Source organism: Uloborus diversus, chromosome 5, assembly GCF_026930045.1.
Source record: "Uloborus diversus isolate 005 chromosome 5, Udiv.v.3.1, whole genome shotgun sequence".
Classification (NCBI taxonomy): domain Eukaryota; kingdom Metazoa; phylum Arthropoda; class Arachnida; order Araneae; family Uloboridae; genus Uloborus; species Uloborus diversus.
Genome location: NC_072735.1, coordinates 147370181 through 147389222, shown reverse-complemented (window position 1 = coordinate 147389222; position 19042 = coordinate 147370181). Strand labels below are relative to the sequence as shown.

Genomic DNA, 19042 nt, shown 5'->3' with positions numbered 1-19042 from the left:
GGTAGTTTATCTTGGTTATATGGGCCCCCTCCAAAAGAAAAACATATATACGCCACTGGTCCTGGACCTCTACCAGCAGCTCTGTCCACCGGAATCCATCACTCCAGGACGGTTGCGTCCATATCCTCCACACACCTACAGTGCTGGCCAAATTATTAGACTAAAGGGGGATTATTTTGTTTTTTTGTTTGTTTTTTTGTTTTTTGTACACTATTAGTTCTAAAATACTATTTATTTTACTGTTAAAGTACAGTACATACTGTACACTGATTATTACGTTATTTTAGCATAATTAATTGTTTGCAGGTGGCAGCACTGTCTGCTTTGTTTATGTTCTTTGTTTATCTACCTACCAGGAACATAACCTCAATCAACTTAAACAGTTCACTACTTCATTTTATTAGTGTGTTCTATTACATTTAAAGTTAGTTTTACGTAATTAGTGAGTATGTGTATGTGAATATATATAATTGTGAGTATAAACAATTTTTTACTTCCTTTTTTAAAAAGTTAAGAAATGGTGTAAACCTTGTGAAAAGTATGCCAAAAAGACTTAAAATGCTCATCAAGAACAAGGAAATGCATACTCAATATTAGATAATTATTTCACCGTTCGTTAATGTGTCTATAGTTATGTAATCAATAAAGAATTTGCTTTTAAAAGTCTTAGTCTAATAATTTGGCCAGCACTGTACACCGCATGCCTACACACACACACCTACACCGCATGCCTACACACACACACCTACACCGCATACCTACACACACACCTACACCGCATGCCTACACACACACACCTACACCGCATGCCTACACACACACACACACACCTACACCGCATTCCTACACACACACTTATTACACACTTATACACATGCCTTCGCGCGCACACAGGTCTACACCTTAGAGCAGGAATTAATAAATAGAGGTTGAAAGTCCAATCATTTGCTTAGTAAAAGTTGAGGTAAAGACTCTCAAGTCACGTGACTTAACAACGACGAATGGTTGACTCGTTTTGCGTGAAACTAGCGAAAGAAATCTGATTTCTTCCAATGATTTACTTAAAAATATATCATGTGACTTGGAATTTTTGCTTCATGAATTAAAGTCTTCACTCCCTCCATTCTCTTCTCAATGGTCTACACACTCGCACGCACGTGCACACACACACACACACACACACACACACACACACACACAAACGCGTGATTGCGAAAAGCATAATTTTAATTCAAGATGTCAAAAATCCATTTTTTTTTTTTCTTTGTTAGAGAGAGAGAGAGAGAAAATCTGCCTGATGGGGTCTAAAGAGGTAGAGAAACGCTGTTCTGAAGCACATTTCTTGATTTGAAAACTAGTTATAAAAAGGCTTGCAGAATTTTTTACAAGTTTTACAATTTTTTACAATTCCTTTTTTTTTCAATAACAAAGACTTATTGAAGCATTTAGTTTTGTTGCGAATACTTGTGTGTGTTTTTGCTGAAAGACATTGCAAAAGTTTCTAGAAATGGGCTAAACCCTCCCAAATCCCCCCTCCCCTTTCCTAAAAATTTCAATGGTACGATCTACGCCATGGACCCACCTTCGTGCTTCCCCCCCCCCCCCTCAATGCAGTGAATGTGTCGCTGATCAACCAAATTAGTGCAATCATTTCTTGTAATAAAGACTGTTTTTCTTTGTAGACAATTAGAAGAAAAACCAGGGAAACGGATTCCAACGATAGTGACACCTTGTCGGGATCCTATGCGCATTAATTGGTATGTCTCAACATTTTAAAACTAAAGTGGATTTCTTTATCAATAATTGTTCTCTCTTTTTTACTTTTAAATACAATACATCTTTTCTCTTCACGTTTTTTAAAATTGTTTCTTTTTATAGATGTGTCAATCCATCACAAAACACATTTTTCAAAAAATTAAAAAATTATTCTCAATTTGACCATTTCAGATTTTCATGTAACTTTTCAGAAATCTGACTCTTTAACATTTTAAATTTACAACTATTTTTTAAAAAATCTATCATTCATAATTTCAATAGTAATTAATTTTTGAAATTCGAAAAGAAAGACCTTTTTGAGCAATTACATTGCTTATTTTTCTCACTTGACGGTTTTGACGTTCCTATAATGTTATTTTCCCCCGCCTTCCTCTGCAGCACTCCACCGGCCACTCCCGATGCTGCTCCTCCAGCAAAAACTGTCTTCAAGTTGCGCCCATATCCTACATACACACGCATACACACACACACACGCATACGTACACGCACAAGCACACACACATACACATGCCTTAACACAGACACAAACACCTACACACACACACGCCTACACACTCATGCCTGCACACAGACACAAACACACACGCCTACGTACATACACACACATACACACTCGCGATTGCGAAAAACATAATTTCAATTCAAAATTTTATTTATTTTTTTTTTCGAGCAATCACGATTGCTTATTGTTCTTATTTGACTATTTTGAAATCCTATCATTTTATTTTCCCGCCAGCACCCTCTGCCAGCACCACCGTCGCGTTGACCGGCTCACGATGCTGCTCCTCTTGCAAAAACCGTCTCCAGGTTGCGTCCATATCCTACGCACACACACGCATACACACACACACGCCTACACACACTCATGCCTGCGCACAGACACAAACATACACACTCATGCCTGCACACAGACAAACACATATGCCTACATACACACACACGAACGCCTACACATACACAGCACTGCATACACAACACGCACACACATGCATACATACACACACACACTCACACACATGCGCCTACATTAACACACACGCGCATGCATACACACACGCTCGTGAGTGCGAAAAACATAATTTGAATTCAAAATGCCAAAAATTCTAATTTTTTTTTTTTTTTTTTTTGAGCAAATCACGATTTTTTATTGCTTTCTTTTGACTGTTTTGGTGTCCTATCATTTTATTTTCCCGCCAGCACCCTCTGCTCGACCCGCTCCTCACGATGCTGCTCCTATAGCGAAAGCCGTCTCCAGATTGCATCCATGTCCTACACACACGCGCATACATACACAACTAAACACACACACATACACAAACACATTCGCACACAAACGCATTCACACACAAACACATACACACACACAAACACATACACACAACTACCCACACATTCATGTCTGCACACAGACACAAACACATGCCAACACACAGATACACATACCCCCTACACACAAACACACATACCCCCCCTCACACACACAAACACACACGCCTACATACACACACTCGTGATTGCGAAAAACATAAATTGAATTCAAGATGTCAAAATTCAATTTTTTTTTTTTTTTTTTTGAGCAATCACGATTGCTTATTGCTTTCATTTGACTGTTTTTGGCGTGCTATCATTTTTCCCACCGGCGCGGCACCACCCTCTGCCAGCACCACCCGTCGCGTCGGCCGGCCTCACGATGCTGCTCCTCTAGCGAAAACCGTCTCCAGGTTGCGTCCATATCCTACACACACACGCATACATACACGCACCAACACACACGCACACACAAACACATACACAAACACCACCATACACACACATACCCCTACACACAAACACATACACACACGCATGCATACAGACACCTACACATACACACAAATACACACAACTGCCATTCATGCATGCATACAGACAAACACATATGCTTACACACACATACACATACCCCGCCCCCACGCACACAAACACTCATACACACAACTACCCACACACTCATGACTGCACACAGACACAAACACACATGCCTACACACATACACATACCCCCCCCCCACACACACACTTATACAAACACACACTCGTGATTGCGAAAAACATAATTTGAATTCAAGGTGACAAAATTCAAATTAATTTTTTTTTTTTTTTAATTTTTTGGCAGTGCTTTAAAATGTGTTTAACAGTAAAAATGTTGTTATTTTTGAATCCATTTTTCCCCCGAGTCCGATTTCCGTCCGGATGACCTGCATTCAAAATTAAACGGTACCGTATCCAATTTATGTCTCTATGTTATCCTTAGCTTATCTAAGGTTCCTATTTTGTGTTCCAGGAAAGCAGTGAAAGCTACCGCGCTCTTGTTCCCACTACTGGGGCTCACTCATCTCATGTTTTGCATAAACCCTAAAGATGACGCCATGTTTGAAGAAGCTTACATGATAACAAACGCCGTTCTCCAGTCTTCGCAGGTATTGTTTATCCCTGACGTTTCATATTGAAATTCAAACTTGACTTATATGAATTGCTTTTATTTTGCTGAAATCATTCTTATAAAATTCTTCAGCCGCAAAGAGAAAGGGAAAAGTAAAGTTTTAGTAGGGTAATGAAGCTCCTAAACACATTGTAACGGATTCGGTGCGACTTCCACTTTCTTGAAATGAAGAAACAGTTCTTGATAAAAACACAGGAAATTTATTTACACTATGTACAGGAAAGATCTTCAACAACTGCTAAATTATTCATCAGCAATTAAGCAATTATCACACAACACCGTAAACTCAACGTTTACACACGTATTTACTTCCAAATACGAAAACAACACAGCGAAAATGCCTCGCTATAAACAGAGCAAAATGCTCTCCGTTCGAAATCTGAATCGAAACTCAACTGTTTATCCATCGCTAACGGCTTTTATACACCGAAAAGAATTTTCCACAACATTCTTACCTCTTCGCGAAATGCGTAGACCGTTATCAACGAAAAGAAAGAAAATAGGGGTCGTATACTTTAGCCGAATGAAAAAGGGGTTGTATATTCATTACGGGAAACTATTTACAGGTTACGTTCCTACAATAATTACTATTTACAGAATTTGTAACATTGCCCCCTTCCTAAGGACTGCACGTCCCGGGCAGTACAATCCCCAGAAAGGGTGCCAAACTTCTATCACAAGTTTACAAATATACACATTAATTAATAACTAACAGATACAGAAAACACGATAATAACAAGAAATATTACTAAACATTAAAAGCAAAAATTATCTACAACTTTTATGTGATCAACCATGGTTGCTTACGTAATACTCATGAACTATGGCCATAGTATGGGGCTAACCGCTCATAATGTACAACCCTAGGTTTTGCATTAGGTGATTTTTGGATCCTCACTACGACGTCATTTAGTCGGTTAACGACTTTGTAGGGTCCATCCCAATGCGACTGCAATTTGGGTGACAGACCTTTCCGTCGGATGGAATTCCATAACCAAACCCTGTCGCCTTCGTTGAATTCATGTCCAGTAGACCTTGTGTCGTATCGGGTCTTCATCTTCTCCGCCGCGATGTTGATTCGCTCTCGTGCGAAGTTATGAACGTCTTCCAACCGGGCCTGGAGATCCTGGATGTACTCCTCAGGCGATGCAGGCGCATCCGGAGGACGACCGAAGACGAGATCACAAGGTAGCCGAAGCTCTCGTCCGAAGAGCATCTGAGATGGGGCATATCCGGTAGTCTCGTGGACAGCACTGCGGTAGGCCAGCAGGAACAAAGGTAGCTTCTTGTCCCAATCCTGTTGATTTCTGGATACCATAAGTGAGAGATTGTTCAGGATTGTGCGGTTAAATCTCTCCACCATGCCGTCCGATTGTGGGTGTAGTGGTGTTGTCCTAGTTTTCTCAATTCCGAAAATTTGACATAGGCCCTTAAACACAGCAGAGATGAAATTCCTCCCTTGATCGGAATGAATCTGCAAAGGTGTTCCATATCTCGAGATCCAATGTTGGACTAGAGTCTCTGCTACGGTGGTAGCCTCTTGATCTGGAATGGGATATGCTTCCGGCCATTTGTGAAGTAGTCGATGGAAACAAGAATGTATTTGTTCCCATCAGCAGTTCTTGGTAGAGGACCCAGGATGTCGATCCCAATTCGTTCGAAAGGAGCTCCAACGTTGTACAGATGTAGCTTCCCTCTGCTTCTCTTCTTCGGTCCTTTACGAGCAGCACAGGCGTCACAAGAATGGCACCACTTCTCCACGTCATCCTTCGCCTTGCTCCAGAAGAAGCGCTCCCGAACTTTATTGAGAGTTTTCAAGACACCAAAATGTCCTCCAGTCGCACTACTATGTATTTCTTTCAGAACATCTGAAATCCTGGATCGAGGAAGTAGTAACTGCCACCTAGATGTCTTGCCGTCGTCAGATTCCCATTTCCGGTGTAGCACGCCGTTCCGTAAATGGAGTGAGTTCCATAAAGCCCAGTATCTTTTTGTTGCAGGACTGAAGATGGAAACGTCCTGCCAGCTAGGGCGTCGACTGTCACTTTCCATGAACTCTAAAATTGGTTTTATGTCGGGGTCTTCAAGTTGATCTTTTCGAACTTGGTCATCACTCCATGGATCAGGTTCTGATGATATTGGAGTCACTGTCACCTGATAGGCGGTAGGGCTAGTCGTTCCATACTGTTTCTCGATTCGGGAACAATAATTGCAGTTCTCAGGACAGGGTCTCCTTGATAAAGCGTCAGCATTACCGTGAGATAACCCTTTTCGATGCTTGATCTCCATGTCATATTCCTGGAGCCGCTGTATCCATCTGGCTATCTGGCCTTCCGGATTTTTGAAGTTCAAAAGCCAAGTTAATGAGGCATGATCTGTCCGAAGCAGAAATTTTCGGCCGTAGAGGTAATGATGGAAGTGTTCTACAGCTTTCACTATGGCCAGTAACTCCTTTCTGGTGACGCAGTAATTTCGCTCCGACTTTGATAAGCATTTGCTCCAGTAAGCGATGACATGTTCATTTCCGTCAATTTCTTGGGATAAAACAGCTCCAATTCCCTCGTTGCTCGCATCAGTGTCCAGGATGAAGGATTTTTCAAGCTGAGGATAGGCGAGGATAGGCGTTGATGTTAAAGCCTCCTTCAGTCGTAGAAATGCATCTTCGCATTCTTTGGACCATTCAAAATTTTGCTTGCTCTCCGTCAGCTTATGCAAAGGTCGTGCAATGTTGGAAAAACCCTTCACAAACTTCCTGTAGTACGTGCAGAGCCCCAGGAAACTTCGCAACTGATGGATGTTTTCGGGACGACTCCAACTCCTGACCGCAGATACCTTCTCTGGATCGGTTTGCACACCCTCAGAAGAGATGATGTGACCAAGGTAGTTCACTTCCCGGCGGAACAAATTACATTTGGACGGGCTTAACTTCAGATTGGCTTCCTTAAGCTTTTGCAGCACCTTCCTAAGATTTGCCAGATGTTCTTCGAAGCTGCGTCCCACGATGATGATATCGTCTAAGTAGACCAGACAGGATTCGTAGGAAAGTCCTCTTAACACTGTCTCCATAAGACGCTCGAAAGTAGCTGGTGCATTGCAGAGGCCGAAGGGCATCACTTTAAACTGCCATAAGCCTTGTCCAGTTGTAAACGCTGTCTTTTCTCGGTCATCAGGGTGTATCTCAACCTGCCAGTAGCCGCTCTTCAAGTCCAGGGTCGAAAACCACTTGTGTCCGGAAAGAGTGTCCAAGGTGTCGTCTATCCGTGGAAGAGGGTAACTGTCTTTCTTGGTGATTTCATTCAGCCGTCGGTAATCTACACAAAATCTGGTGGAGCCATCTTTCTTTCGGACCAAGACAATGGGAGAGGCCCAAGGACTGGATGAAGGTTCGATTACATCATTCTCCTTCATCTCTTTCAGGAGGGTCTCAACCTCTTCCTTCTTGGCGAACGGTAGTCGTCTCGGATGCTGTTTAATAGGGGGGTGTTCTCCAGTGTAAATCCTGTGCTGCGTTAAATTCGTACGGCCAACATCCTCCGATGTAGATGAAAACAGATGCTTGAAGTCGTCCACCAATTCTTCCGCAGCAGTTCTTTGATCTTTCGATAATGGCGCACTCCCAATTAACTTCGATGTCAAGGACTCAGAAGACACAGTCTCGGGGAAATTGATTCTTCTAATGATGCAGTTTACTGGAGTACAAGTTGCTAACACTTCACCTTTCCGGATATTCCTTGGCCTTTCACTCACGTTGGCGACTCTCACAGGAATTACATCCTTAGAAAGGTCCACAAGCGTAGATGCTACCAGCACTCCTTTTAGGCTATTGCTTAGGTTAGGGTATTCAATGAGTCCAAATCGAAAACTATTGCTTTCTTCAAGGGAGCCAGGTATTAATGATTCTGACCTTGAGGGAATCGATAAATCGGTTTGGGCTATTATTTGATGAGCGGATTTTACATCACTTTCTGCAGGGAAAACGGCTATGTCTTCTCTCATCGAGTGCAGCTCATTAGTCTTGAAGTCGAGAGTGAAGTCATATTTCTTCAAAAAGTCCAATCCGAGAATGAAGGGGTCCGTGATATTAGCGACGAATGCCGTATGATGGTAGGTGGCATTCCCAAACACTATTTCCAAGTCCACTTTACCGTCAATCTCGATCTTGTCACCTGTCACAGTCTGGAGACTTACGCGTGGCGATGTCCACAGCAGTTTCAATCCAAATTCACGAGCCACATCTGTCCTAATGATTGTCACATTGGCTCCAGTGTCGACAATCAGTCTGCAGGGGTTCCCATTTACATGTGCGTAAATGAAAAGTCCATCACTGCCACTACTAGAAGAGGAAATCTGCAGAGCTCTAGTGGTGGTGATTTCCTTCCCTCGCGTAGCTTGGCGAGCCGGACAACTCCTTCGCAGGTGTCCTTCACTACCGCATTTCCAGCACTTCTGCTCTTGTTTCTTTTGGGCTGTTATGCTGCTCAGATGTCTTGTCAAGTCACCGAGTTGTCTCTCAAGTTCAGCGAGGTGGGACGACCTGGAATCAGACTCATCAGCTTCCTGAGTCCGGATTAGATGGCGATCCACACGGGTTGCTTCTTGGGCGGCCTCGTATCTCATCGCATACACAACGGCAGAATTCAGGTCTTTGACATCCGCCATCCGTAGAGCTTTCTGGATTTCCGGATCTCGAACCCCGTCGATGTAGTAGTTGAGTGCCAGGTTTTCTCGAACATCCGCAGGGCAGTCGTAAAAAGCAAGATGAGACAGTCTCTCGATGTCCACCGCAAACTCTTGCAGGGTTTCCCCAGTTTTCTGGAAACGGGACTTCAACTGGAGTCGGCTGAAATCTTTCCGGCACTTCTCACCGAAGCGAAGCTCCAACGCAGCTGTGAGGGCGGCGAAATCCAGGCGCTGGCTGTCCGGAAGGGTCAGAAGAATGTCCGCTGCGTCACCTCTCAGGGATGCTGCAAGATGGCAGGCCTTGGTAGCAGAGTCCCATCCGTTCGCTTCCGCCACTATCATGAATTGAGTTTTGTAAACCTGCCACGAAGTTTTCCCATCAAATGTGGTAAGTTTAATGGACGGTCGAGCAACCGATGTGGGAGCGCCAAACTGTACAGAGCTGCTTTCCGCGGTCGCCAATCTCCTTTCCACGTCCTTAATTATTTCTTCCTTAAATGAAGTCAATTTCTTGTCCTCTTTTTCCAACTTATTTTCCATATTGGCGATGCGCTCTTCCACAGTATCAAATTTTTCTTCCAGAGCATCGACTTTATCTCCCATGGCGGTTAGTTGATTCTCCATCATGGTTTTCATCGACGTTAGGTCACTTTTCATTTCATCGTGACTTGTAGTAATTTTAGCAGTTAAATCACTATTTAACAGTTCTTGGTTAGTCGCTAATTCATTTTTCAATTGTTCTTGATTAGCCGCAATGTCATTTTTTAATTGTTCTTGATTTGCAGTAAAACTTGCAGTCAAATCACTTTTTAATTGTTCTTGATTAGCCGCCATATCATTCTTTAATTACTCTTGATTAGCCGCCAAACTTTCAGCCAAGTCACTTTTCGCAGCATTAATTGCTTCCAGAAGTTGTTTTAATCGGTTATCCATTGCGCGAGTAATCACCATAAAAACAAAGTCTATAAATTCAAACAGTCTTTATGAAAAAATGTCCAAAGTCACACTTACTGCAAGAAAGTCCAGAAGAAGCCCCACGTTGGGCGCCAATTGTAACGGATTCGGTGCGACTTCCACTTTCTTGAAATGAAGAAACAGTTCTTGATAAAAACACAGGAAATTTATTTACACTATGTACAGGAAAGATCTTCAACAACTGCTAAATTATTCATCAGCAATTAAGCAATTATCACACAACACCGTAAACTCAACGTTTACACACGTATTTACTTCCAAATACGAAAACAACACAGCGAAAATGCCTCGCTATAAACAGAGCAAAATGCTCTCCGTTCGAAATCTGAATCGAAACTCAACTGTTTATCCATCGCTAACGGCTTTTATACACCGAAAAGAATTTTCCACAACATTCTTACCTCTTCGCGAAATGCGTAGACCGTTATCAACGAAAAGAAAGAAAATAGGGGTCGTATACTTTAGCCGAATGAAAAAGGGGTTGTATATTCATTACGGGAAACTATTTACAGGTTACGTTCCTACAATAATTACTATTTACAGAATTTGTAACAACATGAATAGCTCGCGCGTAGTGAAGCTTGACCACGAAAAGAAGGCGGATGACCTTGAAGCGAAACATAATTTGTATCAATTGTAATGGTAGAATCTGTCAGAAAGCAACGAATAATAAGAGGCATTCTCTCACTAATCCTATTTATTCCAAAAGAATAACAAACAACATATTGTAAATGATACAAATGATGTTTGTGCTTCAAGGTCATCCGCCTTCTTTTCGTTTTCAAGCTATACTTTAAAGTTTGAATCAACAAAGTCAATGTTTTCATGTGGATACTGAACATAAAAAAATATTTAAACAAAATAAAACTTTCATGTGTTATAAATTTCTGAACGCATAATTTTTTGCGAGAAATTTCAAAATTTAGAATTTTTCCCGAGTGAAAATTAGTTTCTCGTAAAAAAAATGAAAATGCGTTTTTTTCCCCCCGACTATTTCCATTACTACCAACAACTGATATTATTTAGCCAAAAAATTAAATTTTAGAGAAAACAGTATGTTTTACCTTTAAGATAGTCAATAAATGTATCGTTTTCATCAATGAAGTCCAATATCCAAGAATCTCAAATAAAATCCTAGGAATAGAGGATCTCTATTGAAGATAGATAATGGGGCGAAACCCCACTCTCTCTGGCAGCCGTGGCTAAGAACTCTCTTAAACATTTCTTCCTAATAGGACTAAAAATTTTCAAAGAGCCATGTGGCATTTAGCGCTATAGTATGGAGTTTCTAGTATTCGCTTTTGGGCAATTCCACGGAAAACGGTCACTTTGTCCCGCACGTGACGCCAGATATATTTCATTAAAATTAATACTTTTAAAATATTAATGCACTACGTATTTTTTTCTGCTTAACAAATTACAAACTTATGTGTGATTTCTTAAGCAAAAAATTTGGTCATTACCCTTTAAAATTATTACTTTTTAATGAAATGTATGAACCCTCACGAGCGGGACAAAGGGCTGACTTTTTCGTGTAATGGCCCTTTTATCCATTTTTCTTAAAAATAAATTATCATGCACATTTTTAAATGATCATGCTCATTTGTATTAAACATCAAATTTCACTGCACAAGTATCGAACCTTTGATCATTAATTTGTTAAAGTAGGATAATAAATCCGTTTCCTAGCTCGTTGAAACCGCATTATCTTTCCTAAGCCTTGGTTTCCTAGGAGCGAATCGCCGATCTTCAACGTCGCTCATCGCCATAACGCTGAAATCAAAGTCAAGTGGATTCCGGCGTAGCCATTCACGACGTCGATTTAGCTTGGGCGCGCATGAGCAGAAGAATCAAGTTTTCGCCTCGGCGAGGAGCGACGCCCACACTAGGCGTGTTCGCTCCTAGGAAAACAAGGCTTATTAAATAGGCTTGCCAGACGCCCCAGTTTGGCCGGAACAATCTCGGTTTTCAGACAAAATCCCGGTGTCCCGGCCGGTTTACTTCACGTTAAGGTGAAAGATAAATTTGGTTACAGATGACCAAAAAAGTCTAGAAATAACTGACTGTCAAGGATTATTTTAGATACTTACTTTGTCATTTGTAGCAATGACATGCAAAATTATATATGATTAGCTTAAGAGAGTTTTTACAACCAAAAAAGACTTTCTAAAGAAGTCCTAGCCAATAAAAAGTATGTACGTGTAAAAATTGTTTAAACTTTTATTTCGCATTCAACTTGTTTCTTCTAACTCAAGAAACTTCTAAATATTAACATGTAAGAAATAGAATGTTTAAATTTATCTGCTTATGTCATTAATTATTACTCCTGGTTTAGGCTCATAATTAGTTATCATTTAATCACATAGCATCAAGAATGGATTACCCTCTAAAACACTCCAAAAACCAGCGAGGGGGGTGAAAAAAGGGGTGTATGTACCCTTTCGAATATCCGCGATAGGGGGGGATGCATTCTGGTGTCCCGGTTGAACATTTCAGAAATCTGGCAAGCCTTGTCTTAAATAAAATTTTCCGGTTTCCTCTAAAGATATTCGTCCGTTCAATTAACGCATCTGATCCTTTCGCAAAACTCGTGATTTGAAAAGGCCGAAAAGTTGCACGCAGAAGCAGAAGGCCGGAAATTCGTATTTACAAGGTCCAGTTTTTATTTCGCTGACAAACTATTTAGGTTATTGCTGCGTTGAGCATTTGATTTGGCAGGAAGTAAAACGGTGCCACAATCAGTTTTTGTTGTTCTAAGCAGTTATTTTTGCTATAGCTTTTTTTTAGCAGTTTGTCGCGTGCTACTGCGACACAAAGATCAGCCATTTTTAGCTGTAGAACTCAAGCTTGGTTTTAATTTGATATGTAAATTATTCGGAGTCGGACTGGGACTGATTTTGGGGTAAAGGAGTCGGAATAGGGAGCTTGAAAATTCCAAGAGTCAGAGTCGGTCAATTTCCCAGGGCCGCAGAGAGCCAAGGCAGGCCCCTTGTCCTTGTTTTGTCGCCCCCCCCCAAAAAAAAATTATGGAAAAAAGAAAGGAAAGGGGGAAGGAGGGAAAAAAAATCAAAATTGCTTTCTAGAAAACAGTTAACTCTATTTCTTGTGCTACAACAGTAAATACCAAAAGAGTAAAATTTACTTTATCTTTACGTTTTTGCTAATTCGGAGTCCCCCCCCTTTTTTTTTTCTTTTTTCCTTTCTTTTTATTTCTTTCTTTCTCTCTCTCTCTCTCTCTCTCTCTCTCTCTCTCTTTTGCGTCAGTATCGCCGGGCCTTTAGTTTTCGACTGGGCCCGTCGAAAACTAAGGGCCCGGCGTCTCTCTCGGGACTGCACTTTCCCTCCGAGTCCACAGCTTGGACAGGGATTTGGAAGTCGGACTAATTTTGGGGTAAAGAAGTTGAAGTCGGGGAAAACTTCCGATTCCGACTTCTTTACCCCAATGTTCCAAAAGTCGAGGTCGGTCATTTTCCCTCCGTGTCTTCAGCCGCTGCTGTCCCTTAGTGTTTTGTGTACCCTTGCTGTGTACGTTATTTGTTGTAGTTCATTTACTGTTTTGTGCTTAACAATTCGTAACATGCAGCTTTAAATTTCAGGGTTTTTTCGTTGGCTTACTTTACTGCTTTATGAATTCAGAGGTAAGTTTCAAAACTCATTTCCATTCCTTTAATGAGAGAAAAAAAAAGTGTTAGTGATTCAGAGCAAGAAACACCACATTTATTTTTTGAAAACTACATGAAGAATAATTTCTCCAATATGTTGCTTCAGTCCAGTCCACTTAGGGGCCATTCATTATTCACGTAAGGCTCTCGAGGGAGAAGGGGTCTGGGAAAAATCTCTACATATCTCAATAGTTTCAGATCCAGATGGATTTCCGAACGCCGAATCACGCGTCATATGCAAGCTTAATTCAAGAAATCCCTACTCTATTGAAAAAAACCGTTCAAGTTCAAACGTTTGTCGTTAAATTTACTCATTCAACGTCTCCGTTATTTACCCACAAGTCTCCCTAATTTTGAACTTCTAATATTGGCAGCTACGGTCTCCTGAATATATCTGTCAAGTCAGTCATAAGTTTTCTTGTAAATTGAAAGGAAATGACATTTTGATATAACGATCTACCCCCTCTATAGCAATTGTGCCCTTCTATAGTTGGGGCAAACTTAACCTATTAGCATTGGCAACGCAGATCCTAATCACAGCCTTGCGTAGGGCCGTGCACAGGATGTGGGGGGGGGGAGAGCAGAGACACCTGTTGGCCGGGACTCGAACCTGATAGGGACCCAAGAATTTGAAAACGAGGGGTAAATATATATAGGGACGTAGGCAGGATGTATAAATTTGAGGCCCCCTGCAACAAAATCTATAGGTCCTCTCCTCAGAGGTCAGTAGGGTATATTTGCAACGTTCATAAATCTGAGAGCTAGCTTTTTATTACTTTTTTTTTTTTTTTCAATCTCTTGAGCCGTTGGATCCTTTAAGGACGTAGGCTCCCCGCACTGCGAGGTTTCCGGATACGCAGATCTGGGTCTAGTCATAGGGGTAAACAATATAGAGGGGAGCCCAAAAATGTCATTTGTGACAGGCCCCGAAATTTCTGCGCACGCCCCTGACCTTACGATGCTGCCGGGTTAGGTTGCCCCAACTATAGGTATTTTTGTCTTTTGTGTAAATTACGCGCATTTATCCATTCGATCTTGTTCTAGGTTCAAACGGTGCTAAGGAACAGCTACTTGAGAGCGGTCATTCGTCACAACCCCAATCATCGCTACACGAGGAGGAGCATCCCACGAACTTCCACCGCATTCCTCTCCCACACCGAAGTGTCCATGGCGGACACTGCGCGACACAAGGTCGCCCCCTACAGAAAGACTCTGGTCCCACTGCAAGAAATGTCTGTCAACGGACGGAAAACTGGCGACAACGGAAACGCAGAGAGGGCTTATGTGTTCTGAAGCGATGTCTGCCAAAAAAAAAAAAAAAAACAGGAAAGCGCCAGCGAAGATAGGAGAGATTGAGATTGTTCGGTTTCAGAAAACGAGGCAGTTGGAAAAGATACCGGTCGTGCGCGTGATTTGAACTGATTTCTGTTTTGATGTAGCAGGTGATCTACAACTGTAGTTATCTAGTTACACAAAAAACGGCGCCACTTGAACTGAAGAAGAGCAATTGCTTTCAGTGGTGATACCTGTTGAATAACGAGGTAAACGGTGTAGCGGATTGCTTAATACTCTGTCCCTTTGGGGGCGTCTACAAATGAAGTGACGCTTTGAAGGAGGAAGGGGTTCGGGAAATTGTGACAATCTGTGACAAAGGGGAGGGCAGGGTAACAAGAAGTGTGGCATCAACAATACGCTTATTAGCGTGACATGTGATGAGGAGAGGGGTAAGGTGAAGTTTGGCGCCTTGTGGCAAAACAAGGGGAGAGGGGTCAAATTTGTTAAAATGAAAGTGATATTTATGCACAGTCCCTTATTACGAGGGAGGTACCAATGGCTAGTAAGATATTTTTTTTTTTTTTGCAGAGGGGGCCACTTCAAATTCATACATGCTTAGACATAAATATATGAACACATATTAGTCTTGGGTGGTCATTCTAAACTACTTACGTTTCGACTTCGAGATTTCCCGTCACGTGATCGATGTTATCGAAAAAATCTCGCAACGTTGAATTCTGAACAGCTCGCAGCTGTCTTTCGAAGAGGCGCCGATTTTTTCGATTAGTTTGGTCGGCCAGGAGGTACACGTGACTTCTTCCAACCAATGTCCTTTCAGTGCAGCTAGTTTTGTTTTGTTTAATTCTTGGACGGAAAAGCGCGAACTTTGACGACTGGCACGCTAATGGCTATTCTTCAAAGAATACGTTTTACGTTACAAAGAATAACGCCGAAATAATTTTAGATTTTCTTGAAGCAAATCCTGATGTTCTTAAAAATTAATTCTCCGAGAATTTTAAAAAATAGTACACAAAGGAAAAATGGCAGAATGCTCCGGTGCAAAAAGCTTAGTCGAATGGCAAAAAGTAAGTCGTATTTTTTGCATATTTCAATATTACAGTGTCTAAAACAAAAATCGAAGAGGTTAAAACAGCCAATACATAAATTTGATAAAAATTATCCGTAAATTTTGTTGATTTACTAGGTAACACCATCTATATTAGTAAGAATGTCTTATATGAAATATATTTTTCCCAAGAAACTATAATCGAAATAATAACAATAACTTAAAAAAAATAATGATACTAAAAAAAAATCTTAACCGTCATAAATGCAGATGAAAAAATATAAATAGTTCGTAATCGTGGATTGAATATTATGTTGTTGCCGTGTCTAATGAAGTGCAGAGTGCGAAAGGTTTAGAGGCATCCAAAAGTCTTGATGAAAAAATCTGCTAATTCAAATTGAATAAAAAAAACACTAAAATGTGGGGGGGGGGGGGGTTAAAAATTTCAATGGCGCTGATTGCGCCATTGAAATTTTTAAAGGGGCTTGAGGGGTATTTTTTTATTTGGGGGGCTCTTGCTTTTGGAGGGGGAGTCTTCCGGATATTCGGGGGGAGGGTCACCCCTACAAAATGTAAAAGGTTTGTTGTGCTAATTGAGCTTTTGGGGATGGGAGCAGACATAACAGAATATATAATCTTCCATATTAGGATTAGTAATGTGAAAACCAACTCTCCCCCCGCTCCAGTTGCAATTATAACAACAATCTCAGTTTCAAAGACATGTTCCAGATTTTTTTTTCTCTTCTCCTTTAAAATTATAATTAAATAAGCATATGCTAAATAAAAAGTATTACTTCTTCAATATTCCGGTTTTCAAATTCCATTTTTTCTAGGTATTGTTTTCCAAGACCCAATCTTAAGATATCCTCAAAACAGTACTTTTCTAGATTTTTATTTTTTCAAAACAAGCAACTTGTACCTATGATTACACAATTCCATCTTTATTTTCAAGATTAAAAAGTCAAAACAGCAATCTTGGTTACAAGAGCAGTTTAAAATAAATAAATACTCTGCTTCTGTAAATGTATATTGAAAAATATTCGTAAAAGGAATAAATTTTTCAATCATTATTTCTCTTCAGCTGATAAAGGACTTTAAAGTTCAACCCAAAGGAAAGATCCTAAATTGAAGAAGAAAAGAAAAAAGGAGCATTTTGAAGCATTCTCTTTTCCTTGAAATCCATCATATTATATAGCAGCCAATTTACAAATGCTTACAGTATAATCGAATACAGTATTTATATAATATTGCTAATTTTGATGTTGGCGAAATGGAAAATCAAATTTTAGAAACAACTCCCCAGAAATTACCAGCCTTTCTACTGTTTTGTAATTAGTTAATCAATATCAAATTTCAATAAAGGAAAATAAATTATCTTACAAATTGAATTCAATTGAAATTGAATATTGACAGTAGGTAATAAATAAAGAATTTAGGAAAAAAGGGGGGAGGAGGATTTTATAGCAAAAGAAGACAAAAAGAAAAAAAAAGGAAAAAAAATTACCTACGTCAGTGGCGTACCAAGCATGGGTGACACCCGGGGCGGTAATTTGTGATGTCACCCCCCCCCCCCCGCTAAAACGCAAAAAAAGGGATTGTATATTCTGTGTAAATTTGAAATTCATACAATTTTCAGAAACAACTAGTACTTTTGTGAAAAACTAAATTTTAAGTGGGATAATGTACAAAAGAAAAATAAAATTTATAAACGCTTTTTACATAAAATTTGCCCTAGACGCATTTGTGCAGGCCGTCGAACGGTCAAAAAAATAAGAGGGAGTAGGAAATTCCTAGCCCCTTAATTATTTCAAATGCATTATATCTTGAAAATTTGGAGTGCCCCCGATTCCCCCCCCCCCCCCACCCTTACCTTAATTCCTAAATGATGGGTTTGGTTACAAGAAAGTGGAATCAATGGAAGTTATCAACCGTAGCCGAATGCATTTTCATTCACAAACTAACATTTTACATTGAAAAAGAAGTTCTTAACACGTGTCTGCAATTTAATTCGGATGTTTGTGCATTATAATGTTGTTATTAGTTAAATTAAGCATTTTAAGCTTTGAAAACTTATTGCAAAGCGAAAAATGTTGCATATATACCTATTTTATGTTTTCAGTTATACCCCCCCCCCGCCCCCTGCACCATTTTTAGGGTTGGCCACATCCTAATTCGTTTTCCTCGTGCCAATACCTATCAGAAAAACCAACTACTGCCGTAATTTTATCACAAAAATTCCACGGACAACCACTTTTCCCCTCCCCCCCCCCTTTCACTATGTTCAAGGTTCCTAACATTCTAATTTGTTTTCTGCTTGCCAATACTTTTCAGAAAAACTAACTCCCGTTTTTGTGTCACAAAATTTAACGGAAAACCACTTGCCCCCCAGCGCAGTTTTAACCCTCCTCCCTCCTCTTCACTGTGTTCAAGGTTCGTAACATTCTAATTTGTTTTCTGCTTGCCAATACCTTTCAAAAAAACTAACTCCCATTTTTGTGTCACAAAATTTTAACGGAAAACCACTTGCCCCCCCCCCCTCCCCCAGCGCAGTTTTAACCCCCCTCCCTCTCCTTCACTATGTTCAAGGTTCGTAACATTGTAATTTGTTTTCTGCTTGTCAATACCTTTCAGAAAAACTAACTCCCATTTTTGTATCACAAAAATTTAACGAAAACCACTTGCCCCCCCCCCCCCTCAGTGCAGTTTTAATCCCCCCCTTGCCCCCTGCACCATCTCCAAGTTTGGCAACATCCAAATTCGTTTTCCTCGAGCCAATACCTTTCAGAAAGACAAACTCCCAAATTGTATCACAAAAATCGCACAATCTCACCTACTTTAGGGCAGTCGAGATTTCGCTCCGCAAATAAGCGCCCGAAAAGTCACTTTTCCCCTTCTTTTGGCGATTGGAATCGCTACTTGCGAGAATTTCCTTTCGAGACCGCTTTTTTCCCTATAGCGCCATCTAGTGAGGCGATCAGAACTAATCTCGCAAGGTGAATTTCGAGCTTGGAATAAGCACCTTGGTGATTCATGGGATGGGGATTATATAATACCAGTATCTCCCCTTCTTTCGCTACGCCACTGGGACCTTGGGTATGCACCTTTTAACTGTTATACTTTCGCAAGT

At 40.7% G+C, this 19042-nt stretch overlaps 1 protein-coding gene across 1 annotated transcript in view; it reads left to right on the top strand.

The window, feature by feature from the left end:
- The window catches only part of LOC129223182 (corticotropin-releasing factor receptor 2-like), a 144067-nt gene extending 129148 nt beyond the window's left edge, over nucleotides 1-14919 (top strand). Inside the window, exons 9-11 of the mRNA XM_054857749.1 lie at nucleotides 4099-4234; nucleotides 13509-13550; nucleotides 14619-14919. Coding sequence (XP_054713724.1) covers nucleotides 4099-4234; nucleotides 13509-13550; nucleotides 14619-14867 — 427 coding nt within the window. The 3' untranslated portion in view covers nucleotides 14868-14919. The remainder of the gene's footprint in view (nucleotides 1-4098; nucleotides 4235-13508; nucleotides 13551-14618) is intronic.
- Nucleotides 14920-19042: the final 4123 nt, after the last annotated feature.